Genomic DNA, 26,659 nt, shown 5'->3' with positions numbered 1-26,659 from the left:
TTACCATGACTGAATCCTCCACTATCAACATTATTGAGGTTACCAGTGACCAGAAACTGAACTGGCCATGTAAATACTGTTCAAAGTTTGTGAGAAGATTCGTTGTTGTGGTTCTGTTTGCTGAGCTGGGAATTTGTGTTGCAGACGTTTTGTCCCCTGTCTAGGTGACATCCTCAGTGCTTGGGAGCCTCCTGTGAAGCGCTTCTGTGATCTTTCCTCCGGCATTTGTAGTGGTTTGAATCTGCTGCTTCCGGTTGTCAGTTCCAGCTGTCCGTTGCAGTGATCGGTATATTGGGTCCAGGTCGATGTGCTTATTGATTGAATCACAGGAGGCTCCCAAGCACTGAGGATGTCACCTAGACAGGGGACGAAATGTCTGCAGTATAAATACTGTGGCTACAAGAGCAGGTCAGAGGCTAGGAATACTGTCATGAGAAACTCACCTTCTGACTCCCCAAAACCTGTCCATTTACAAGGTTCTAATCAAGAGTACAATGGAATACTCCCCCAATGCCTGGATGGCTGTAGCTTCAACAAACACTCAAGAAGGTTGACACCATCCAGACAAAGCACCATATTCACAATTATCCTCTCTTTTCACAACCAATTCTCAGTAGTAGTGATGGGTACTATCCACTAGATGCGGTGCAGAAATTTTCCAAGACTCCATAGTCAGCAAACCTACGACCCCTGACATCTGGAAGGACAAGGGCAACAGATACATGGAAACATCACCCCCTGAACATCGCCTCCAATTCACTTAGCACCAACTTGGAAATATATCATCTTTCCTCCAGTGTTGCTTGGTGAAAATCCAAGTAGTCCATCTCAAATGGCATTGTGCATACATATCAAATGGACTGCAGTGGTTCATCATCACTTTCTCAAAGGCAACTTGGGCTGGGCTCTGAAAACTAGCTCATCTAGTGATGCCCACATCCCATGAATGAATAGAAACAAACCCTGTGTCAGCGTAAGCACAGTGGGATTAATGACTACCTTCAGTGCAATGACTCTGTAAAGCAGCAGTGTTCAAACCTCCTGTGGGTTATGCTCAATAAGTTGGCAAATTCTTGCTGGCCCACATAACACACCACTGATCAAAAAAAGCTTGGGAAACAGAAGCAATGTTTGCACAGCCCAGCTCCAGGATTCAGCTAATGACAATGCTTCCCCCAAGGGGATCTTTTATGGGCACATGACTTCAACGAGTGGGATTCTCACTTGCTTGAATAAAAGGGTTTGTCAAAGTGCCAGGAAACTTGCATGCATCCTAAATAGTGACTTATCTGTCTGATCTTAGTGCCGTGTCTGTCTTCATCAAATTGCAAAGTTCTCCCTAACTGTCTGTACCATGGCCACTTTCAATTTTTGAGGAGATGGACTGGAAAATGGTAGACAAACCAACTCTCTGGGAGCAGCTCCCAAATTTAAATAAGGCTGTGCACACTGGATTTCAATTCAGTTTCGAACATAATGCTTGGGGAAACACAGCTGTTAATGCGAGGCAAGAAAGAATGAGTGGAACAGGTATTTTTCTAGCACTGCTCATGGTCCAGAAGGAATTTCCTTTCACCACAGCTTGAAACTTCAAACCAAAAACAAGGGATTGGCAGAGGCATTGAATAGGCATATCGTGACAGTCTCATTGTAGAAAACTCTGACAACTTTCCAAAGGTACTTGAAAATCAAAAAGTGAAGGGAGGAACGGAGGAACTTAAAACAATCACCATCACCAGGGAAACAATGCTTGGAAAACTATTGGACTTAAAGGCTGACAAATCCTCAGACTAGATAGTCTGAATCTTTGTTTATTAAAAGAAATATCTACAGAGTCAGTGGAAGCATTGCTATGTTCTTTGAAAATTCCTTAGATTCTGGTAGGGCCAAACAACGGCAAAACTAAAATTAAGTCCTGCTAGTTGCTCACGACAATTTATGAGGCTTTTGTGACACACTATCTGGAGAATGATCTGCAGTTCTGGTTTCCATATCCAATAAAATATATGCTTGCCTTACAGGCGGTACAGTGGGGAAGGCTCACATTATACCATAGAGAAATGTATAAAGCATTCAGGAACTTCCTCACTCCTGCCATAATACACTGAAGTCATAAATGTTGTGGAAGCTTGAACAGCACTACAATCCTGAGCCTGAGGAGACTGCAGAAACAGTTTGGTCTGCAATAAGGGATCAGTTACCTAGTGAAGACATTAGAAAGTTATTGTGGCTTCAAATTACTTTCAGCGGGCTGTTACTCATGCCCCCCTACACATCAACAGCACAGAGGTGGAACAAGTGGAGAATGTCAAGCTCCGGGAGTGGTCATCCACAAGAAGCTTTGTTGGACTCTTCATATGGACGCACTGGTTACAAAGGCCCAACAACATCTATTCTTTCTCAGGCAGCTGAGGAAATTTGGCATGACGACGAATACCCTTGCCAACCTTTATAGGTGCACCATCGAGAGCATTCTGTCTGGATGTATCGCTACCCCTGAAATGGCAACTGTACCATTCAAGGTTGGAGATGGTTACAGAGAGTGGTGAACTCAGCCTGGACAATCACAAAGGCCAACCTCCCATCTATAGAATCCATCTACCAGGCCCTCTGTCAAGAAAAGGCCACCAGCATTCTCAAAGATCCATCCCACCCTGGCAATGTTTTTCTACAACCTCTACCATCGGGGAGAAGGTACAGAAGCCTGAACACATGCACCAGCCAGTTTCAAAATAGTTTCTACCCTGTTGTTAGAATACTGAATGGACTCACAAACTCTGAACATTTGCCTGTACCTGTGTTTTTGTTTTGCCGCTGTTTACCTATTATTTACTTATCTATGCTACTTAACTATTTAATCTGCCTGTATTGCTTGCAAAACAAAGCTTTTCACTGTGCCTTGGTACACGTGATAATAAGTTCAATTCAATTCAATTTCTAATTGTAAAATTGTAATTTTGAAGGATTTCAAGAGAGAGAACAAGGGAAGACAGTTGTGGCTGTGAGAGGTCAATCATCTCAGTACAAGGACTGAGTTCTTCAGAGTAATGACCGAGGCCTGACCATCTTCAGCTGCTTCATCACCTATTCTTCATCAAGTGGACAAAAGTAGGATGTTCATTGATGATTATGTAACATTTGCATGTCCTCAGACATTGTAGCAGTTGGTGTCCATATGCTGTAAGACCTGGACAACATCCAGGACTGGGTTAACAACCAGTAACATTCAGATTGCACAAATGCCCTTCAACAGAAGAAAATCGAATCATTGCCCCTTGCCATTCAATGGTATTATGACAAACTACATACACTACACACAAACTGGAGGGTCATTATTGACAAAAAACTGAATTGGACTAGTCATATAAATAGTGCGGATTCAAGAGCAGGCCAGAGACTTCTTTGAAAGATAATTGACTCCCCTGTACTTTGTGATGAGCATGATGGAATATGTTCTACTTGCCTGGATGGCTGCAGTTCCAACAAAACTCTAGAATCTTGAAGTTAATATAAGACAAAGCAGTTCATTTGAGTAGCATTCCACCTAACACCTTCAACAATCACTCCCTTCGCCACTTATTCTGCTAAAAATATGTACCATTTAAAATGTGCGCTGTAGTAACTCAGGCACCTCTGAGAACACCTTCCAGTCTGCAACCTGCATCAAATAGAAGGACAAGGGAAGTAAATGCATGAAAGCATGACCCCACAGTCCATTCACTGTTAATAGTCCAAAATTCTGGAACTCCCTTTCTAACAGGATGTGCACACATTTCAAGGAGTGCCAAAATTCAAAATGGCAAATCAGGGGCAATTAGGAATAAATGATGGCTTTGACAGGGAAGACTACACTGCGTGAATGAATAAAAATAAAAAAATGTATCCTCCAGGTTGCAGCACCTCAAAAGAATATCACAAACTCTGCAAATGGAGTCAAGGTTTCTGTTCTGCAACACTTTTTGGGCAATAAGTTCCACAGTCACTTCAACTTTTGGGTGAAAACATTTCTCAACTCTCCTAGTCTTTCCACAAATTACTTTAAATCTATGGCCTCTGCTTCCTGATCTCCCTGTCAAGGACAATAGGTCTTTTCTAGCCATTCTCTCTAGGCCTCTCATTATTTTGTACACATCAATTAAATTCACTCTCAGCTTTTTCACAAAATACAGTTCCCTGATTATTGTTTATATTAGTCAAGAGCGGCAGAAGTGAGTGAGAGGGAGAAAACTCAAAAATGAAAATGTAACATATCAAATCAAAAAGCAATACCACAGAACCATAGAAATTATTGAGTGCAGAAGGGGGCCAATTGACCCATTTTGTCCATGCTGATCCAAAGACAGCCAGATGTCCTTTCTAATCCCATCTTCCCTCACATGGCCCATAACCCTGCAGCTTACAGCACATAAAGCACAAATCCAGTGACTTTTTGAAAGAGTTTAGGGTCTCTGCCTCCTCAAACATCCATCGCCCACGGCATAGAAAATGCTTTCCTCATGTCCTCTCTAACGCTTCTTCCACTTAGCTTGAATCCATGACACCTGGTTTTTGACTCTCTGCCAAAGGAAATAGGTTCCTCCTGTCTGGTCCATCCCTACCCCTCACAATTCTGTATACCTCAACCACCTTGCCCCTCAGCCTTCTCTGTTCCAAGGAGATCAACCCAACCTCTCCAAACTCTCCTCATTGCTACAGATCTGCATCATTTCGTTGCATTCTCTCCAGAGCAATAACATCATTCCTGTAATGTGGTGACCAGAACTGTATACAATACTCCAGATATGGCTTCACCAGAGTCCTATACAGCTTCATCATTATATCCCTATTTTTGTGTTCCATACCTCTGCGAATGAATGAATGCATTCCATATACCTTCTTTACAACCTTATCTCTATCTGTATTTCCATCTTCAGGGGCCTGGGCACTTGCATACCAAGATCTCTCACTTCATCTATCCACTTGGTATTTTTCTGTTTATTGTGCATTTCATTTGACCTCCCCAAAGGCACTACCTCACACTTATCAGAGTCTAACTCCACCTGCCATTTTCCTTCCCCACCACCAAGCCACATATATCATTTTGGAGCTTACAGGTATCCTCTGCACTGCCTGTTACATGGCCAATTTTTGTGTAGTCTGCAAACTTTCCAAGTGAGACTCTCACGTTCACATCCAAATCATTAATATATAAAACAAACAGCGGCATCCCAACACTGAGTCCTGTTGAACATGACATGAAACAACTTTCCATTCGCAAGGGCAGCCTCGATCATTAACCTTTGTTTCCTGTTACAAAGCCAAGTTTGGATTTAATTTGACACACTGCCCTGTATTGCATGGACGTTTTTTTTTCACCAGTCTGCCAAGTGAGACTTTGTAAAGAGCCTTACTAAAATCCATGTAGACAATAATTCATGGCATCATATGAGATTGGAAACTGAGAAATGTTCTTACCCATACACTTGTAGTCTGGAGGGACAGCTTTCAATGTGGCATCAAAGAATGATAGATCCACCATCTGCTTCCGGTGATGACAACTCAATAACAAAGAAGGTTGGACTATCACTAAGTACACGAAAGGCTCGACCTGAAGATCATGTGTTCCTCTGCGGCCTGGTTGCCGGACTACAGTGACACCAAGGGCCTGTCGAGCTGATGATCTGCTTGGGGTGTGGAGGCTCTCTAGTGACAAGTGACTGGTCACCTTCCCTACGCTCAACGGAGCATTACTATTCAGAAGATCCTCAGCTGTTAGCACTGTGATCCCTGGCTGGCCTAATTTATTCTCTGACACGCCATCAATCTCCATACTTTTCCGGTTTAACGTATTCCCGCCAAGTTTGTCGCTCATCTTCTGGCTTTGGCTTTCTTGCTGGGACCGTGATTTGGAACTACCTGCTGTTGAATAGGTCATTAATGAGATACGGCTGGCTGTGATAAACATATCAAATGGGATAAAATTCAAATTTTTCACAATGGAGGACTGGCGGGATGGCCTTGCAAGGCGATGATGACTAGTTCCACTCTGCTGCTCAATTTGAACAATCCGAATTCGTGCACTGTCACTCCCAATACCACTGTCCTGAGCTCCACTGTGGCGTGACGATGCATCCATTGGAGTTCCTTCTGGAGGGGTGGTCTTATTCTGTTCGTTTTGACACATCTGCAATGATAAGTTGGGAGAGTCGCGTTTATAAACCAGAATTATGGAGTTTCTTACAACTAAGAGCAGACATAGCAACAAAGGCAGTAGTGTACCATGTTTATCATCCAAGGTTCCTCTGATAGCACCATTTAAACCTGTGACCTCGACCATCCAAAAGGAAAAGGGCAGCCTATACACTACCACCTGCAAGTTCTCCTCCAAGCCACTCACCACTTTGATTTGGAAATACATTACCATTCCATTAGTATTTCTGGGTCAAAGTTTGATTAGATTTGATTACTTTACAGTGTGGAAACAGGCCCTTTGGCCCAACATGTCCACACTGACCCTCCGAAGAGCAACCCACCCCCAGACCCATTCCCTTACACCTAACACTACGGTCAATTTAGCATGGCCACTTCACCTAACATGCACGTTTTTGGACTGTGGGAGGAAACCGGAGCACCCGGAGGAAACCCACACAGACACAGGGAGAATGTGCAAACTCCACACAGTTGCCTGAAGTGGGAATTGAACCCGGGTCTCTGGCGCTGTGAGGCAGCAGTGCTAACCACTATGCCACCGTGCCGCCCAAAGTTCTTCCCAAACAGCAAGTTTGTATTCCTACACCCCAAGGACTATGACAGTGCAAGGTAGCAACTCACCAGCGTCTTCTCCAGGACAATTAGGGATGAAAATTAGGCTTTGTCAGTGAAACCGACATTGCATGAATGAGCTAAAAAAAAGTTTTCCAAAAATGTCAGCCCAGATTTTTTCCACAAAGTAACAGTGAGGTCAATGGCACTCACTTTTATTTATGTGCAATTGTTTCAGCAAATTCATGCTACTTGGCATGTGGATCAACTCAGATATCCAGATCTTGGAGGCTGAGTTGCACTGTCCCACTTATCTTCATAAAAGTTGGCCTCATGGTCTTCACCACTGAAGAGTTGCATTGAATCGTATACAGTGATAACATGTTGCATGAGAAATAAAATAAATTACGGAAAATTAAGACTTGTCCATTCCAGTCTGAACATCCTTTGAATCTGGTGATAATTATTAATTGCTTTCTGTCAATTACTCTGCCACTGATCTTTAAAGGTTTGCACTCTCATTCCATCAGGTTTTAATTGTTAGCCATACAGCACAGAAACAAACACTTCGCTTCAAGCAGTCCATGCCGAACTCAATTCTAAACTAAACTAGTCCCACATGCGTGCTCCCGGCCTATATCCCTCCAAACCTTGCTAGTCATGTACGTATCTAATTGTCTTTAAAATGTTGTAGCTGTGCCTGCATCCACTGCTTTCTCAGGAAGTTCATTCCACATGCGAACCATCCTCTGTAAAAAAAATTGTCCTTCATGTCTTTTTTCAATCTGTCTCCTCTCACCTTGAAAATATGCCCCCTTATCTTGAAATCTCCCATCCTAGGGGAAAAGACATCTACCACTATCGTTACTGCACCCCTCATGATTTCATAAAACTCTAGTTAGACAGCTCTTAATCTCCGGTGCTCCAGTGAAAAAACTTGTGCTTTTGGATCTTTTCAAAACACACAATTTGAAATGTTAACTTTGTAAAAATGTTTCTTTTTCAATGTTTTCCATGGTCTCTTAATCCAATCCTTCTATGTGGGATTTTATATTGAATTTACCCACTCTAATGAACACTTCATTCTTTGACCAAGCTGTAAACTATATAACCCTTCAATCCAACGAGTTAAGACCAGCTGTATAACCCTGTTCAGAGTCAAGAATGTGGTGCTGGTAAAGCACAGCAGGTCAGGCAGCATCTGAGGAGCAGGAGGATCGACGTTTTGGGCAAAAACCCTTCATCAGGATTCCTGGGGCGGCACAGTGGCTCAGTGGTTAGCACTGCTGTCTCACAGCGCCAGGGCCTAGGTTCAATTCCCACCTCGGGCAACTGTCTGTGTGGAGTTTGCACATTCTCCCAGTGTCTGCGTGGGTTTTCTCTGGGTGCTCCGATTTTGTCCCACAGTCCAAAGATGTGCAGGTCAGATGAATTGGCCATGCTAAATTGCCCATAGTGTTAGGTGTATCAGGGGTGAATGTAGGGAAATGGATCTGGGTGGGTTGCTCTTTGGTGTGGTGTGGACTTGTTGGGCCGAAGGGCCCGTTTCCACACTGTAGGGAATCTAATCTAATCTATGTGCAAGGACTGGATTAATTGATAGCAAATGCTATGAAGTGTCACAGCAAATTACAGTTCATTCATTTTGAAAAGTGGAAAATAAATATATTCATAAGATATATAAGTTTCAGGTGAAGATGATTTGCAATCAATTATCCAACATCAGTATTAGTGAAAGAAAAGTCAAATATTTTTGAAGTAAGAGATCTGAAATTGTTGGAGAATCTCAGCAGGTCTGGCAGCATCTGTGGAGAGGGAAACAGAGTTAATATTTGAATAAATATGACTCTTTCTGTATCATTCTGCAGAGAACATACCAGAGCTGCTGAGTTTCTATTTTCTGTTTATTTCAGTAACAGTGAAATTACACCAGAATATATTCACTCTCGTTTATGGCAATCTCATTAAAATTAAAGTCAAAAGTCACATGACACCACGTTATAGTCCAACAGATTTATTTGAAATCACAAGCTTTCAGAGCACTGTTCCTTCATCAGGTGAAGTGGAAGGCGGCACACAGGCACAGAATTTATAGGCAGAATTTATATCCTTCATCTGACGAAGGAGTAGTGCCCTGAAACCTTGCGATTTCAAATAAACTTGTTGGACTATAACCTGGTGTCATGCGACTTCTGACTTTGTCCACCCCAGTGCAACACCGGCACCTCCACTTCATTGATGTTAATACTTTAACAGCATTAGTTTATGGTTCAATGATCCATTAACAACAGGCACTCTCTCTAATAAATTACATGACTCCAAATGTCAGGAGTGCTTACTTTAGGGTATCGGTTGAATATTGGCGTAAATGGTGAGATGATTTTTCAGAAGGTATTAACAGAAGATTCCCTCAATATCACACCAGGGTCAGAAGAGCCAAGTTGTGAAAGCAGTTTGGATTGAACAGGTTTTAATTCCCTTGAAATAGAAGGTGAAGATGTAACCTGATTGCAGTGTTTAAAATGATTAAAGTTTGATCATGGTAGATAGAAAAAAAATTCTTGTGAAGGGGGTAGTCAAGAACAAGTGAGGATAAATTTAAAATGTGGAGGTATGCAGTTCAGAGATGTTCTAAAGCACTACTTCACAATAAAGCTAATGGAAATCCAGTACTCCATCTTGCAAAAATACTGCTGAGACTAAGGCTTGCCGAGAAACTGTGGGAGGAATCTTCCTGAGGTAACTGGGAGCAGGGATATCAGCAAGAGCCTTGTGTCACGTTTAGTCAGGGAGGCAGCCACATGTTGCTACAAACAGGCACTAGACAGGCTAATAATGCACCTTCCCTGGAGTGGAGGTTCTGCCAGATGAAAACTCCAAAGAATGGCAATGCCATTGAAAAGACATTGGCAGGCCTATTTGAGACCTAGCATCATCCCTGGAAACCTAGGATAGAGGCCAGTGATGAAAGCAGCAGGGTCAAAAGGTGAGAGTCATGGTGGAGGATAGTCAGCAATGTGTGCAGGAGGTGGTTGGCAGTTGTACCACCCCTACCCCGACCAGGAACAGAGTGCCTTGTAGCAAGAGAGGCCATTAACCCCTCCTCCCCTAAGAATAAGCAAGCATCAGCTTGTCATGGTTCCCTTCATTGTGAGCCCCTCACCTGTCTTTGGGTTAATGGAAGGATAATGTTCTTATGTGACCAATTAGAGTTGAATGAGTAGACTGTCCCCTCACCTTCTTGTGTTGAATTTCAGATGACTAAAGGTAGGAAAGTGATACACCATCACTACCAAATGAACTATGGAGCAGGGCACAAACTTTTGTCTTTAAAACTGAAATTGAAAGATTCTTTGTTAGACATGGACATTAAAGCTTAGGAAACCAAGATAGGTAGATGGAGTTGAGATACCAATCTTTGAATAGTGGAACAGGTTTGAAGGGCTGAATGACCTTCTTCCTGTTCCTAAATGTGATGCATACACAATTGCAATCCTTGTGAGAACATAGCTGGGCTCAAGCTGTGAGGCTCCTCACCTTTTGTTTTGGCATTTTCCTTGTGAACGCAAGACAAAGAGCTTCCACAACTTGTCTCGCTTTTCAATAATACATGCTTTTAATCATTAATGGGATATGTGTGCTGACAGTAATGCCAGCATTTATTTCTCAAATTCCCATTCTACTGGAGGCCACCCTTCAGCTCTCACTGATCACACGTGACTTCTGTCACATGGTTGACGTACTAGATGACAGCGCATCCCTGTGGAACTGTAACCCAGTAAGGGATCTATGAACATAATTAATGCACAAGCGGGTACTAATGTGAAAATCAGTCAACAGATTCACAGATAAAACACACACTATGTGTTGCAAATCTCCAGAATGTGCTGCTCAATTTATTTCATCAGCTCTTTGCTTTTACAAACATATTTCACCTTTAGCCTCATTTTTTTAAAAAAACTTGCTGGATTTGCATATTAAACGCCAGTTAAAATTTATGCAACAAGTTAAGCCTTATAATTAACAGCACGTAACAACTTGATAATTGCTAATGGATCGTCAATCAACCTTTCTGTCCCATAACATGAATAAATTGCAAAATCTCATTAATTCAGATAGTGGATTGGTTTTCTGTCTGCAAATTTAATCTTTCTTTCCTTCATATCATTTATTTTCCTATATCTAATTTGACTTTAATTCACTTTATTTCCTTCTCTGCCCTTCCTTTCTATCACATACTTTAAATCTTATTCATCAGCTCACTTTGTTGGTTTTGTTTTTCAGTTATGTTCCCCAAGGCCCATTGCCTTTTCTGCACAACTAACAATCCACATATCCAAAAAAGTTATACCACAAACATTTTGAACTGAAGAATAAGGAAAAACTATAACTAAGAGTGAGATGTCATTTCCCAACAAGGTATGGCACCTTGCCTTTAAGACAGAATTGAGAAGATTGATAGATGAACATATATTCACAAAAATACTTGTTTATATGTCAAACTACGGCGCCAGTGTCTTTGATTACCTTTGTATAATTACTGTGTTGGATGAAACCAAATAAAATAAAAAATGGGAGACAGCAAGATACTTTTATTACTGCATCGTAATTTGCAAAATACATTTTTTCACTTTTCACCTCTAGGCATTGAGTGACTGGCTGAAGAAAATCAGTCATTGATCCATCAACCTTCATGTAACAGCAGCGTTTTCACCTCATAGTCAGTATATTGTGTCTATTCCATACTTTAACCAGGTAATCCAAACTGGCACTCCAGTGCAAAAACATAGTGTTGTCCTGTTGGGAAAGGCTGTCTTTCAAATTAAAATCTTAAACTGAAGCCTTGTCTGCCTCTCAGTTACCAATACGCTATTGTACTATTTGAATAGGAGGGGGGTGCTACGAGGTTTTCAGTGTCCAGGCCAGTACTTATCATCAACCACACATTACTAAAATAGTTCACACTTGTCTTCCTGTACACAGAACCTTTAGCAAACATTCATATCAGAACTTCAGCCCACTTCACTGCCTTTCTTTGGATATTGCTGATTATTGTATCATTAGTCAAAGCTTCTTAATTAGGACTCTATTGGTACAACATATTAAGGAACAGAGTTTTTTTTGTGACTTGAAACTCAGACTTTTCCGAACAGCAAATAAAGTCATAGAGTCATACAGCACGGAAACAGACCCCTTAGTCCAAGTAGTCCACACCGACCACATTCCCAAACCAGACTTAGCCCCTTTTACCTGAGCTTGGCCCATCATCCCTCCAAGCCTTTCGTTTTCATGTTCTTATCCAAATGTCTTTTAAATACTGTAACTGCACCCACAACCACCACTCCCTCTGGCAGTTCATTCCACACACTAACCACTCTCTAAGCCCCTCACATCCTTTTAAATCTCTCTCCTCTCACCTTAAAAAATATGCCCCTTTGTTTTGAACTGCCACATCTTAGGGAAAAGACCTTTACTATTCGCCTTATCAACGCCCCTCATGATTTTATAAACCTCCAGAAGGGCACCCCTCAACCTCCTATGTTCCACTGGAAAGTCCCAGCCTATTCAGACTATTTTTTTTAACTCAAAACCTCCATTCCCAGCAACATCCTGGTAAATCTTTTCTAAACCCTCTCCAATTTAATAATAGGTTGACCAGAACTGCACACAGTACTCCAAAAGAGGCCTCGGAAACATCCTGTACAACCTCAATATGACATCCCAACTTCTGAAAGGTCTGAGTAATGAAAACAGGCGAGCGAAATGCCTTCTTAGTCACCCTAACTGTGATGCAAATTTCAAAGAATTATGTACCTGAAGCCCTAGGTTCCAAATTTGGCCGTTAACTAAACACACATGCATAGTTAGGAACATTCACGGTCTGCTCATAGTCTTAATCAGTTCAGCCAATGAGGGTGAAATATCAGAACGTGTGTTTGCCAGAGCTGTCAATTTAAATGGGGGTTCTTTGCATAACAAAAGGGAGAAGGCAAAGCTGTAAATCAATGAAAATGCATAATATTATGGATTTTAAAATACTTATACCGATAAGGAAAACAAATTTGTCTTATATGATGCTTTTCATGATCTCAGAATATCTCATGCCTTAAATCAGTTACTTTGAATTTGCAGTTGCTACGGCAGTGCAACCATTTTGTACAAAAACATCAATGTAATATCTTTTATCAGCATGCTGTCTGATATGGTAGAATTTAAGCAAAACATGTTAAAAGGGCATTTCTGCTTTAAAAACATGTACATTGGAAACTACTTTTAAAATGTTTTTTGCAAGAAGGCAAGGGAGGCCATGTCTGTTATAGTAGACTATGCTAAGACTGAACCATGCTTTCTCTGTCTCAGATCACAAAAGGGAGACTTTGGAATGCCCACGGTGTTGCATAATACAATGGCTCCTTTCAAGATGCAAAACAGTGGTGCCTGCCTCTACAAACATCAAAGTGGCTGCAACTCAAACTGATCGTCACAGGTCATCACCTCAGTTTAAAGACAATGGATGAGTCACACCCAAAATCTGGATGAACCAGCACTTACAGTGGAAAAGAAGACTCATTGGTTTGGATCAGACACTTCTACAATTTGAAATTGTATTGCACTGACTGCACTGCCATATCGGCGTGGAAGATATTCAAGATGATCTTTGAGGAAACACTCTTGTTTGAGGCTGGAGATTGGGGCAAAGGCATACGACCAAGGAAAGTATAGTAATTGGAACGAGGGCCACGTGGATATCAATGACTGAGACACTTGATTGTAGTTGTTACCCTTGGCCAATCAGGGACCACTGGCTGACAGATAGACAGGAGTCAGAGGTGGGCACCGCAGGGAGTGGAGTGCATTATTTCCCCTTCCAATTCTATTTTGATTTAGTCCCTGGCCTCCCCTTCACTGTTTGATCACACAGCATTGCCCTTTGGTGTGAAGGGCACTACTTGTCACTGGCCACTCGGGTGTTTCCTTTCTTCCTGGTGGTGGAAATTGAATAAAGATTCGTGCACCTTGTGTCTTTCACTGTGTCTCACACCTGCACACACACAACATGGGTGCTGGGGAAAAAATAAGCACTACCGCAGTTAGGCGGGAGTGTGGGGGTAATAAAAAAAAGAAAAATAAATAAATAGGAGCGTCAGAGGTTCTGTTCACTCAGAGCTGGCTCTGAGGAAGCTGGACCAATGTGAAGGACTCTCCTCTTGATTGAAAAAAAAGAAAAAAAAATAGACAGGAGTCATCAGACTTTTGCCTGAAACGCTAACTTTCCTGCTTTTCGGATGCTGCCTAACCTGCTGTGCTTTTCCAGCACCATTCTAATCTTGACTAATCTCCAGCATCTGCAGTACCCACTTTCGCCCAGATACAGACGGGAGATTCAGAATGTCTCCTCCATCTAGGGACTGGCACTGAGCTAGCAGGTCAGAGCCCATTTACTGTGCAGATGGAAAGACAGGGTGACTTTGTGATGTGGTATCAGCCTCTGAGCAGTAATTTCAGAAAGATAAAGGGAAAAAGTTATACAGAAGTAGTGCCAGAAGTAATTGATTTGTTGCAAAGGCATGAGGTATTCTGAGATCATGAAAAGCATCATATAAGACAAATTTGTTTTCCTTATAGGTATATATATTTAACATCCATAATATTATACAGGAGCACTGCCAGATGATTGGAGGGTGGCAAGTGTTATTCCCTTGTTCAATTCTGGGAATTACAGACCAGTCAGTCATATGTCGGTAGTGGGCAAAGTATTGAAGAGGGTTCTGACAGACATGATTTATGATTATTTGGATTAACCATAGTTTGATTAGAGATAGTCAGCATGGTTTTGTGAGGGGCAGGTCATGCCTCACAAGCGTTATTGAATTCTTTGAGGATGTGATAAAACACATCAATGAAAGTAGAGCAATGGATGTGATGTATATGGATTTTAACAAGGCACTTGATAAGGTTCCGTCTGGTAGGCTCATTCAGAAAGTAAGGAAGCATGGGATACAGAGAAATCTGGCTGTCTGGATACAGAATTGGATGGCCATTGAAGACAAAGGGTGGTGCTAGATGGAAAGTATTCAGCCTGGAGCTTGATGACCAGTGCTGTTTTGCAGGGATCGGTTCTGGAAACTCTGCTCTTCATGGTTTTTATAAATGATTTAAATGAGTAAGTGGAAGGGTGGGTTTGTAAGTTTGCTGATGACACAAAGGTTGGTGGAGTTGTGGATAGTGTGGAGGGCTGTTGTAGATTGCAATGGGACATTGACAGGATGTAGAACTGGGCTGATAAGTGGCAGGTAGAGTTCAACCTGGAAAAGTGTGAAGTGATTCATTTTGGAAGGTTGAATTTGAATGCAGAATACATGGTTAAAGGCAGGATTCTAGCCAGTGTGGAGGAACAGAGGTATCTTGGGGTCCATGTCCATAGATCCCTCAAAGTTGTCACCCAAGTTGATAAGGTTATTCAGAAGGCGGATGGTGTGTTGGCTTTCATTAGCAGGGGGATTGAGTTTAAGAGCCATGAGGTTATGCTGAAGCTCTGTAGAGCCCTGGGTGGACCACACTTGGAATGTTGAGTTCAGTTCTGGTTGCTGTATTGTAGGAAAGATGTGAAAGCTTTGGAGATGGTGCAGAGGAGATTTACCAGGATGCTGCCTGGATTGGAGGGCATGTCCTATGAAGAAAGGTTAAGGTAGCTAAGGCTTTTCTCACTGGATCAATTAAGGAAGAGAGATGACTTGATGGAGGTGTACAATATATTGAGAGGCATTGTTAGAGTTGATAGCCAGAGACTTTTTCCCATGTCGAAATGTCAATCATGAGGGGACATAATTTTAAGATACATTAGGAACATGTAAGCGACTCTTGGATAGGCACACGGATGATAGTAAAATGACAGGTAAGTAGGTTAGTCTGAATTTAGAGTAGGTAAAAGGCCAGCACAACATCAAAGGCCGAAGTGCCGATACTGTGCTGTACTGTTCTATGCTCTAGAAGAAAAAGAGGGATCCACTGAAGCAAAGTTAAGCAGAAAGTAGAAAAGAACATACAGAACAAGTGAAAAATATAAAACCTTCTCTCTCTCTCTCTCCCCTGGCCGAAATCTATTTTTCCACAGAACTTATCCTGTGAAGAAAGCATCACCCATTTGTTTTCGGAAGTCATCATGCTGCTGAGTCTGCTGTCAAATGCAAACCTCTTTATTTCAGCAACAAAGGAACTCAAGCAATGGCCCCAATGACAAACCTGGGGACTTGCTGAGTCTTTCTTCTTATAAGTATTCTTTCTGTGTTTTTGTACTTGTTTTAATCTTGATATGTCATTTCTTGTTAATAGATTTATTTAATTGTTCCCAAGGAATCTTCAATATTAACTTGTAATAAGCTAACACGCTTAGAGAAGCTCGACTGTGGTGTGTTTTAACTTGAATCATTATACATTGAAACATAAGCTATATTCAATCACAGGTCACTGACCACATGCTGGACAGGTGTGGTAGTCATGACAAAATGACAATCTGCTTTGCTGATTTTGGTCTAGGTATTGGCCAAGACATTGAGAGAGTGCCAAGATTAGAGTGGTGCTAGAAAAGCACAGCAGGTCAGGCAGCATCCAAGGAGCAGAAAAATCGACGTTTCAGACAAAAGCCTTTCATCAGGAATTGAGAGAATGCCCTCTGCTCTTCTTTCAACTAATGCCACAGAATCATTCACTTTCACCAAGAGGGTACTGGTGTTTGACAGATGGCACCTCTGACAGTAGTGTTTCCTCCCCTCCCTTGACCTCTCAGTCTCCATCCCCGGTGACCAATTAATCACAGGCATTTATTAGAAAACCCACTGACTCCCACAGGTACCTGGACTACACCACCTCGCATGCTGACTCCTGTAAAAATGCCATCCCTTATTCCTAATTCCTCCACCTCCACCACATCTGCTCCCACGAGGACGAATTCCACCATAGAACATCTCAAATGGCCTCCTTCTTCAAAGACTGCAATTTCCCCTCTCACATGGTTGATGATGCCCTCCAGTGCATCTCTTCTACTTCTCGCACCCCTGCCCTTGAAGCCCACCCGTCCAATCTCACTAAGGATAGAACACCCCCGGTCCTCACCTTCCATCCTACCAATCTCCAGATACATCACATCATCCTACACTACTTCCACCACCTGCAAACAGACCCCACCACCAGGGATATATTTCTCTCCTCATCCCTACCTGTGTTTTGGAGAGAGCGTTCCTTCTGGGACATTCTTGTCACGCCACCGCTCCCACCACCACCAGCACCTTCCCCGGCCACTTAAAGAAGTGCAAAACCTGTACTCTCACCTTCCCCCTCACCTTTGTCCAAGGCCCCAAAGGATCCTTCCACATCCGACAGAAATGTCATCTACTTATCCGTTGCACTCGATGCGGTCTCCTCTACATCAGGGAAACAGGACGCCAACTCGCAGACCGTTTCCGAGAACATCTCTGGGACACCCGCACTAACCAACCCCAATGCTCTGTAGCTGAACACTTTAATTTCCCCTCCCATAAGGACATGCAGGTCCTGGGCCTCCTCCAGCGCCAAACCCTAACTACCCGATGCCTGGAGGAAGAATGCCTCATCTTCCGTGTTGAGGACCCTGCAATGGCATGGGATCAATATGGATTTCACCCGTTTCTCCATTTCCTCTTCCGCACCTTATCCCAGTCCCAAGCCTCCAACTCAGCACTGCCCTATTGACCTGATCATCTTTCTTCCCACCGATCCGCTCCATACTCCTCTCCGATCTATAACTTTCACCCCCATCTTCATCTATCACATTCCCAGCTACCTCCCCCCCAGCCCCACCCCCCTCCCATTTATCTATCAGCCTCCCTGGCCCACAAGCCTCATTCCTGATGAAGGGTTTATGTCCAAAATGTCAATTTTCCTGCTTCTCAGATGCTGCTTGACCTGCTGTGCTTTTCCAGCACCACACTCCCATACTGAAGTATCAGCCTGGGTTACCACTCAAATCTAGGTGCTGGAAATGACTCAACAATCCACTGAAAGTGATAAACACTGAGCTCAGCTGATGCATATACACTGTGCTCCATATTTTTCTGTTAGAAGCAGAATGACAGAACTTACCAACCCATCTCAAGGACAATTACCCACATGGCTAAACAATCTCTGTAGTTTGGATTCCCTTTTCATGTCACCAGTTTGAATTTGGGAGCATGCCAAGATGAACTCCAGGCATCCAGCAACAGTGATGTCATCAAGTGCATTCAATCACGTTCAAGTATTCTCACAGAGAGCAAACCAGAAAGTCCACAGCACGTACTATCCTTCACTCTTCATCAAATTTTATAGTTGGTCATAGAGATGTACAGCATGGAAACAGATCCTTTGGTCCAACCCGTCCATGCTGACCAGATATCCCAACTCGATCTAGTCCCACCTGCCAGCACCCGGCCCATATCCCTCCGAACCCTTCCTAATCATATACCCATCCAGATGCTTTTTAAATGTTGCAATCGTACAAGCCTCCACCACTTCCTCTGGCAGCCCATTCCATACAACTACCACCCTCTGCATGAAATAATTGCCCCTTAAGTCTTTTTTACATCTTTCTCCTCACACCTAAACCTATTCCCTCTAGTTCAGGACTCCCACACCCCAGGGAAGAGACTTTGTCTACTTATCCTATCCATGCCCTTCATGATTTTCTAATAAATAATTGGGACAGATATTAAAAAAATCCTTAAATATTGTACCGAAACCTTCAAACATCATCTTTTTAAAAAACTAGAAATGTTTTGAGAATGGAAAAAAATTGACAGATCACAAACATTAAAGATTCCTTTCTGGAGAGTCTCATCAGCTGTAGCTATGCTTCGGTACACTGTTAAGAAACTCAGTTGCACTTCAGTAACTAGGCTTCACTTTGAATGTTTTTTTTAACAGCAATACTACAACATGAAATGCAAGATCTTATTAGTTCAATAACTTCTTACAGATTGTAGTATGCAGGGCCTTCAACTGTGTACCCCAGAGCCAAGGACAGAATGACTGATGGCAATGTCTGGGCTCCCACATTTCACTGTGCTGGCAGATTCCAGTGATTGCTGCCCATTTCAGAGAGTAACAATAGTGAATGTTGACAGTTTTACCATCATTGCAATGCAAAATTTAGGCCAATCAAAAATCTTAAGAAAGATTTATGTGCCAAATACATCAAAATAAATGGGTAATGCACATTCAGAATTTGCACTGTAATATTTCTTAGCCTGCTGTGAAGAAGTAGAGTTGTAAAACAAAATGTCTTTTCCAACCGAAATAAGAAAACCATTTTAACTCACTTCTATTTACTGTATTTTCATTGATTCACACAACACTGAAAGGCAACCCATCTACTTTAATTAAGTATTAAGACTGAATAGACGTGTGACTTGAATAGGGTTAGTCAAGGTAAGAAATCATTATGCATTAAGGACCATGTGCATGACTCTTCATTAGAGAGAGACAATCGGTTATGTATAGTTCAAGGATAACTACTCCAAGCTTGAAGTAAGGTGAAGAGGCAGATGTCCATGAACTACCACAACCTGTACTGGGATGAAACCCATGCCGTTGACTTCATTCTGCAACACACACTAATCATCTAGATGGAACTAACCAACAACCCTCACACCACACCACCATTTTTGAATGTGGTGACAGCATATTAACAACTTCAACTAGCTTCCTTTAGCATTAATTTAGACGAAAATTAACAAGTGGGCTTGGGTACAAGAACATCAACTTATAGTGCTTTGAACATGATCAGATGTCCTAAGAAGTCACAGAGCCATTGTAAACTTAAACGTAACACCAAACCACATTACAAGATATTAGGTAAGATGGCTAAAATGCTTGGGCAAGGCAGTAATTTTGAAGGAGGGACTTAAAGGAAGTAAAGAGGTCCCGAAAACTAGCTACCTATTTGTTATCACTAAAGTCATTTTGCATCCCATCCAGATTTTATTTCCCACAAGTCCTGGTTTGAGCTTTAAAGCAGATTCCCACCGCCACTAAATCACATTTTACGATTCATAACATTCAGAATTTTAGTGGCAGCATTTTTTTCTCCTCAATCTTACATCTAACCACTATACAATCTCCTGTCTGACAGTCCTTTGAAACACTGGTTGAGAATTTACAAATCACAGGACGGGAATAAGAATTTAGTCAGACTCTGAACACCAGAGTCACAATCAAGGTTAGCCCACTCCAGAAGAGTGGTCAAATTCACACAAAATAGAAGAAAAATACTGCAGGTGTTGGAAAACTGAAATTAAAATAGAAACTGCCAGAGAAACTCAGCAGGTCTAGCAGCATCTGTGGAGAGTGAAACAAAGCCAACATTTTGAATCCAATGACTCTTCTTCAGAAATGAAGTTGACTCAATCCATCATCTTTGCACTTCTCCTCACAGATGCTTCCTGACTGCTGGGTTTCTCCAGTTGTTACTGCTTTTAAAACAAAGAACAAAATAACAAAAGGATATCACAGCACAGGTACAGGCACTTCAACCCACAAAGTCTTTGCTGACACATGACACCTTTCTAAGCTAAAAACATTTTGCCTCTATATGGCCCGTATTGTTCTATTCCCTGCTTAATCATGTATCTGTCATGACGCCTTTTAAATGTCACTACTGTACCTGCTTCTACCACCTCCTCTGGCATTGCATTATAAGCATTTACCAAAAACGTTGCACTGCAAAACTTGCAAAATACTTTGAAAAAAACTTGCCTCTCAGACCTTTTTTAAACTTTCCTCTTTTTACTTTAAAACCTGAAATAGAGATAGTCAAAAAAAAAATTGCTACCATTTTGGGTGGGCAGAATGGCCTTTGAGACTAGATCTAAAACCTTAGGAATGTGGGAGTAGGAATAGGCCATTCAGCCTATCAAGTCTGATCCACCATTTGACATGCTTATGCTGACCAAGCACTTCAATGCCATAATCAACCCATCCCTGTAACCCTGTATGTCAATGGTAATCAGAAAATGATAAATCTCTCCATTAAACAAACTGAAAGACTGAGCTTTCACACCCCTCTATGGCAGACAATTCCAAAGGTTCATAGCTCTCTTAGTAAAGAACTTCTCATCTTGGACATAAGTGGCACCAACCTTGTTTTTAAATTGCGCCCCCCAGTTATGCACTGCACAACCAGGGGAACCTGCAACCACTCTGCCTATCCCTTTTAGCAATTTCTAACTTTCAATGAGATCACCTCTCATTCTTCAAAATTCTAGAGAATACATGCCAAGTTTGCCCAATTTCTCTTCATAAGACAGTGCTGCCTACAAAACTGGCGAACCTTCAATTCACTTGCTCTGTGGCAATCATATCCATCCTGGGAGAAGATGTCCAAAACTGCACTCAGTACTCCAGATACAGTCTAACCAATTCCTATATGACTGAAAGAAGACTTCATTACTGCCGTACTCCAATCCTCTTGCAATAAAGGTTAACATTCCATTAGCTTTCCTAATAGCTTGCGGGAGCATATTAGGTTTCAAAGAGTTATCAACAAATTCCTTTGTAATATCTACACTTTCCACCTCTTACCACTTTAGAAATACTCTGCGTATATGTTTCTGCTAACTTTTTACATCTTTCTCACAACATGCATTCTCACTTAGCTTTGTATCAGCCACAAATTTGAAAACATTACATTTGATTCCCCACATCCAAATCATTGATATACACTGTGAATAGCTGGGGCCCAAGTACTGATCCTAGATCCTAGAATTATTCGACTAGTCCCAGGCTGGCAATACATGAAAGATCCATTTATTCCTACTCTCTGTTTTCTGCCTGTTAGCTAATCAATAAACCATGCCAATATGTTACTCTTACTCTTTGTGCTTTAATTTTAAAACGGACCTTATTAATAGCCTTCTGAACATCTAAACTTACTAGCTTTATCAACTGTCATTTTTTTTTACACTGACACATCTTCCAAAAAAAACTCCAACATATTCGTCAGATATGATATCCCATTTGCAAATTATTGTTGACAATTTCCAATTAGATCATTATCATCCAAATTAATATTTTTCTCATCCTTTATAATTCTAGCATTTACTCTTCTTCAATATTGTTTATTGTTAACTCTGCTTTCTTTCCACAGATGCTGCCATGTCTGCAGAGATTTTCCACCCCTTTTTGCTTTTATTGAAGATTTCCAGCATCCGCAGTTTTTTTGGTTATTTTTTGGATTATAAAAGGTTCGTTAAGTAAATGCCCTGATGTGATTGCCACTGGAATTGCTACAATCATTCTGAACCTGAGCAAATTCATAAGGTCTAAAAGTATATGGAAGCTTTTGTTGTAAATTGAGCAAAAGCAGAATACCACGGTTCCAAAAGTAAATTAAAGCAAAAGAGAAAACGTAATTGGCTACTGGTATGGGTTAATATGAATGTGATTGAGTTATAAAAGACTGCTGCACATTTTATTCTTTTTAATCACTACAGATGTTTCAAATTACTATATTTGAAAAAAAAATTCTACTGCCCTTAAAGTATGAAGCTTCTGCTATGAACACTTCAGAGAATTAAATATATATTATTGCAACATTGAAGATAAAATTTCAGACCTCCAGGCATACATTAAATGAACTGGCAATACATTAAAGAAAATGCTTTGCTTATTAGATACTTCCTATTCTAAACAGTGTCATCAAAAACTAAAGCCCAATCTGTATAAAAAGCAACAGAGTGTTTCCACAAGATCCCCATGCCAAAAACCCTGCTTCTTGGAACTAATGAGTAAAGGATGTGTCCTTTTTATATGAATGTAACGTTTTTCCAAATAGTCACATTAGGAGGCACAAATATATGTTCCATATGGGTCATATTTCATCAAATTGTATTGGTATGATTTTCAAGATCAACAGCATGATAGCATTTAATAATGTTTCATACAAAACAGAGTCAAAAGATAAAATTCTGCCCTTTTTCCAACTGGGAATATGTGACTGGAATCCACAGGTTTCGATTCTGCAGCTGAGGAAACATAAATAAGTTAAAAAGAGTGCACAAGTGAAATTAAAGTTATAGTGCAAGCTTCCTCCATACCAATTATAAGCTTATTTAAAACAATAACAAAAGAAATAGGAGTAGAAGCTAAGCTTGCTCCATCATTTAATAAGATCATAACTGATTTCTACCTCAACTGCACCTTTCCACAATATCCCCACATTCCTGAGCGTAAGCTCAAACTAATTTTAATGATACAGCAATTCATTTCCACACACTGTTACTTTTTGCAGACCATATCCCAAACTGAACTAAATTTTCTGGCTTAATTTTCTTTTCTTAAAAGCAGATTATAGTGAAGCAACTATACTTGCACAACCTCAGCAAGCACCTTTGCTCCTAGTTCACTTATTATCAGCAATTGTGGTACATTGTAAAATTATTATTGTTCCACTGAACATTGATCTAGAATGCCCCTTTTCTCAAAAGGAGGAAAAGAAAAAGCAGTAAACTATAGGCCAATTAACCTAACATCTGTCATTGAGAGAATGCTGGAATCCATTATTAAGGAAGTAGTAGCAGGACACTGAGAAACTCATAATGTAATAAAGTACTGTCAACATGGTTTTACGATAGGGAAATTATGTTGACAAATTTATTAGAGTGTTTTGAGGATATAATACGTAGACAAAAAGGAACAAGTAGATGTTGTATATTTGGATTGCTAATAAGTACTTGACAAGATTCCATAGTTTAAAAATGACTCTAAAATACGAGAGCTCATGGTGATGGGGTAATACATTAGCAATGATAAAGGATTGGCTAACTTACAGAAAACAATAGGTTAGAGAAAAAAAAAGGGCATTTCACATTGGCAAACTACAATTAGTGGGTGTTGCATGTTGGTGCCTCAAATGTTATGATATGAATGAAGGGATACATGGTGCTGCAGCCAAATTTCCGAATGATAAAAGACGGGAAAGCAAGCTATGAGCTGGTACAAGGATACAGGAGGTTAAGTAGGCAAGCAGAGATTTAGAATACAATGTAAGAAAATGAAAGATTATTCACATTATAGCAAGAAGAATAGAAAAATAAAATAGTATTTAAATAGAACAAGACCACAAAGCACTATGATACAGAAGGATGTGGCTGTCCTTAGACACAAAGCACAAGAGGTTAGCATGCAGGTCCAACAAGTAATCAGGAAGGCAGCTGGAAAGTTGAAACATGGACTTGAAGTAGAAAAGAAGGGAAGTCTTGCCACAACTTTATCGAACTTTGGCGAGACTGTAGCCACAGTACTGCTCAAAGATTAGCCTCCTTATTTAAGTAGGGCACATCTGCATTGAAGGCTCACGAGGTTGATTATTGTGACAAAGGAGTTATCTTATGAGGAAAGATTGAGCTGATTGTACCAATGAGCATGGGCCATAGATAACTGACAGGCAGTAACAGTAAATCATAGAAGTTCTGAAACAACTGAAGTAAATGCTGAGATATATTTTTTCCTTCCATAAGGGAAGAAAAGAGCATAATTAAGATGGAGATAAGGAGGAATCTCCTCTCTTGGAGAACCATAGGGGTTGAATTATTGACTATAGTCAAGATTTTTAATTGGGGAGTCCAGTGTTCTGGTGAACAGGCAGGAAAGTGCACTGAGGCCAACGCTGGATCAGATCTGAGCTTACTGAATGGCAGAACAGAGGTGTGGGGTCTGTTCCTGTTCCTTTTAACATATGTTCTTATGTGCTAGCCTATTGACCTATGCACCTACAGGCTGTTCCTGTGTTCTCTGGTCAAATTAGGACATAGTTTACTCAAAACTGCTGCATTTCTGATCCCTTTCAGACCTACTATCCTTGACAAATATTTTACAGTATCGTTAATGCATATAGCATCCCAATACATTTTTCACGAGCTTAACCAGATAAAACTTTGACACTAAAGTAAGACATCAGGAAAAAAACAAAAGTTTGCTCACAGCGAGGTTTTACGGATATCTTAAGGAAGATATAGTAGCTCTGAGGCAGAGAGGATTAAGGAAGAAAACACAGTGATGTTTGTTTATATTTATCCACAGGATATGGGCATTCCATCATTCATTTCTCATCTTTAATTGCCCTTGAGAGGTTGATGATGAACTGCCTTCTTGAAACTCTGCAGTACTTGGGATGTAGGTAAACCAACATGAGGATTTTGACCCAGGAACAGTGAAGGAACAGCAATCTATTTCCAAGTCAGCATAGTGTGTGAGTTGCAGGTTGCGGTGTTTCCAAGAATCTGCTGCCCTTGCCTCAGGAGCTAAAGGCATGGCCACCAATAATGAAATGAAGGAACTTGTGAATGGACAAAAAGGATGATTTGGAGGAGCGCAAGGATTTCACATTGTTAGAGACAGCCTGAGGAAATCACAGGGGTGAAGCATGGGCATAAAGGGATCTGAATACAAGTAAGGGAAATCGGTGAGAGTTCAGATCTGGACAACAAAGTTTTGGATTAAATTGAGTTGACCAAGAATTGAAGATTTGAGGCCAATGAGGGGAGCATTAGAATAGTTACTAGAGTCTGTGACCTATTAAAGGCTGAGCTTGGCTTATCCTACTCTTATTAGTTACAGGATGGTGTTCTGCACCATATGCCTTCTACTTCCACTAAATTTCTCAATAAGTATAAAAGCATTGCCAAATAGTTGGAAAGATTGCCGGGGCACAGGCATCAATAGATTATTTTGCAATAAATCATGCACCCAAAGAGCAAAAGATTTACTGACGCGAATCAGTTAATGCTTCACTTGCAGTTAATAATTTAAAATGTACAGTTCAGGAAACATTATGTCCAGTCCACAATCACTTTTTAAGGATGTTGATTTCCTTGCTACCTTAAGTGCTTAAATCCCAGGCTCGCCAGAGGACCAACAAAGTCAACTCTCTCTTGGCTGCCAAGTTTCACCAGCGCTTGGGGCACCCTCACCAAAGGACTAGCTTTCTGACTGCAACATGCTTCCTTTGAAAGCGAGAAGGAAAGAAACCTGGCAGGTCTCAGTTCTGCTCCACAGAAGCATATCTCCTGTTGGCCGACCACAAAGAGAAATCAACAGCAGCTGTGGACTCCCAGAGCTATAGCGATGGGTTTGGTGGCTGATACAGATTTAAGCTACTGAAAAGAGTGAAGCTTGCAGAACATTAAATATTATCGTCTAATGACAAATAATTGTCTTGCACGTCACCACCACATACTGCAATATGTGCAATATTTCCGGTGTGTAGAACATTTATCACTTCAATGATCAACAAGTGTTTATAAACAGATTAGAAAAATGAGTTATATACTATGGTCTGTAACCCTGGAACACATTAGTAGAGCTGTTAAAGAAATTAAATGGGAATAATAAAAGAGTGTTTAATAACACAGCATGTATTTATTTCAACATGGTGTCATCCTTATAATAAGTTTAGAATAAGTGAACATGCATTATACTTAGCAACATCTGATATTTAATAACTTTAATAATTCTGCTGGCATCAAAACTCCTATTCCAAGATTTCAGTTTTGGATGATCAACACTTTTGAAGAAAACTTCAGTAGAATCTTAGGCTATGCATGACACACAATGATGTTCTTGGACCATAAGGATAAGGCTAACCAGCTGGCAAGTTACTCAAGGCATATCTCAATGTGAATTCCAGGGTCAACTTCCATATAACGGGAGGTTTATTTTGGAGGTTAATTTTTAAATGAAATGAAGATCTGAGTCACAAACTCAGAAACTGATCTCGCCAAGTGTCTACAATTTGGCTACCAGTGTTTAATGGTCCACAGATTGTGAAATGCTGGAAGAGACTCAGGCTCAATAATGCTCAGTCTCTAGACTAAGAACTAAAACTGTTCAATTTAAAACACCATGAACG

General features: G+C 40.9%; 1 protein-coding gene across 4 annotated transcripts in view; it reads right to left on the bottom strand.

The window, feature by feature from the left end:
- The window catches only part of LOC140476882 (intermembrane lipid transfer protein VPS13B-like), a 957,534-nt gene that overhangs the window by 181,869 nt on the left and 749,006 nt on the right, over positions 1 to 26,659 (bottom strand). For all 4 annotated transcript variants that reach the window (XM_072569770.1, XM_072569768.1, XM_072569769.1 and 1 more), the window contains exon 34: positions 5,455 to 6,163. In XM_072569770.1, coding sequence (XP_072425871.1) covers positions 5,455 to 6,163 — 709 coding nt within the window. The remainder of the gene's footprint in view (positions 1 to 5,454; positions 6,164 to 26,659) is intronic.

This window comes from Chiloscyllium punctatum, chromosome 5 (assembly GCF_047496795.1).
Source record: "Chiloscyllium punctatum isolate Juve2018m chromosome 5, sChiPun1.3, whole genome shotgun sequence".
In the NCBI taxonomy this organism is placed as follows: Eukaryota; Metazoa; Chordata; class Chondrichthyes; order Orectolobiformes; family Hemiscylliidae; genus Chiloscyllium; species Chiloscyllium punctatum.
This window is presented reverse-complemented; position numbering and strand designations above follow the sequence as displayed.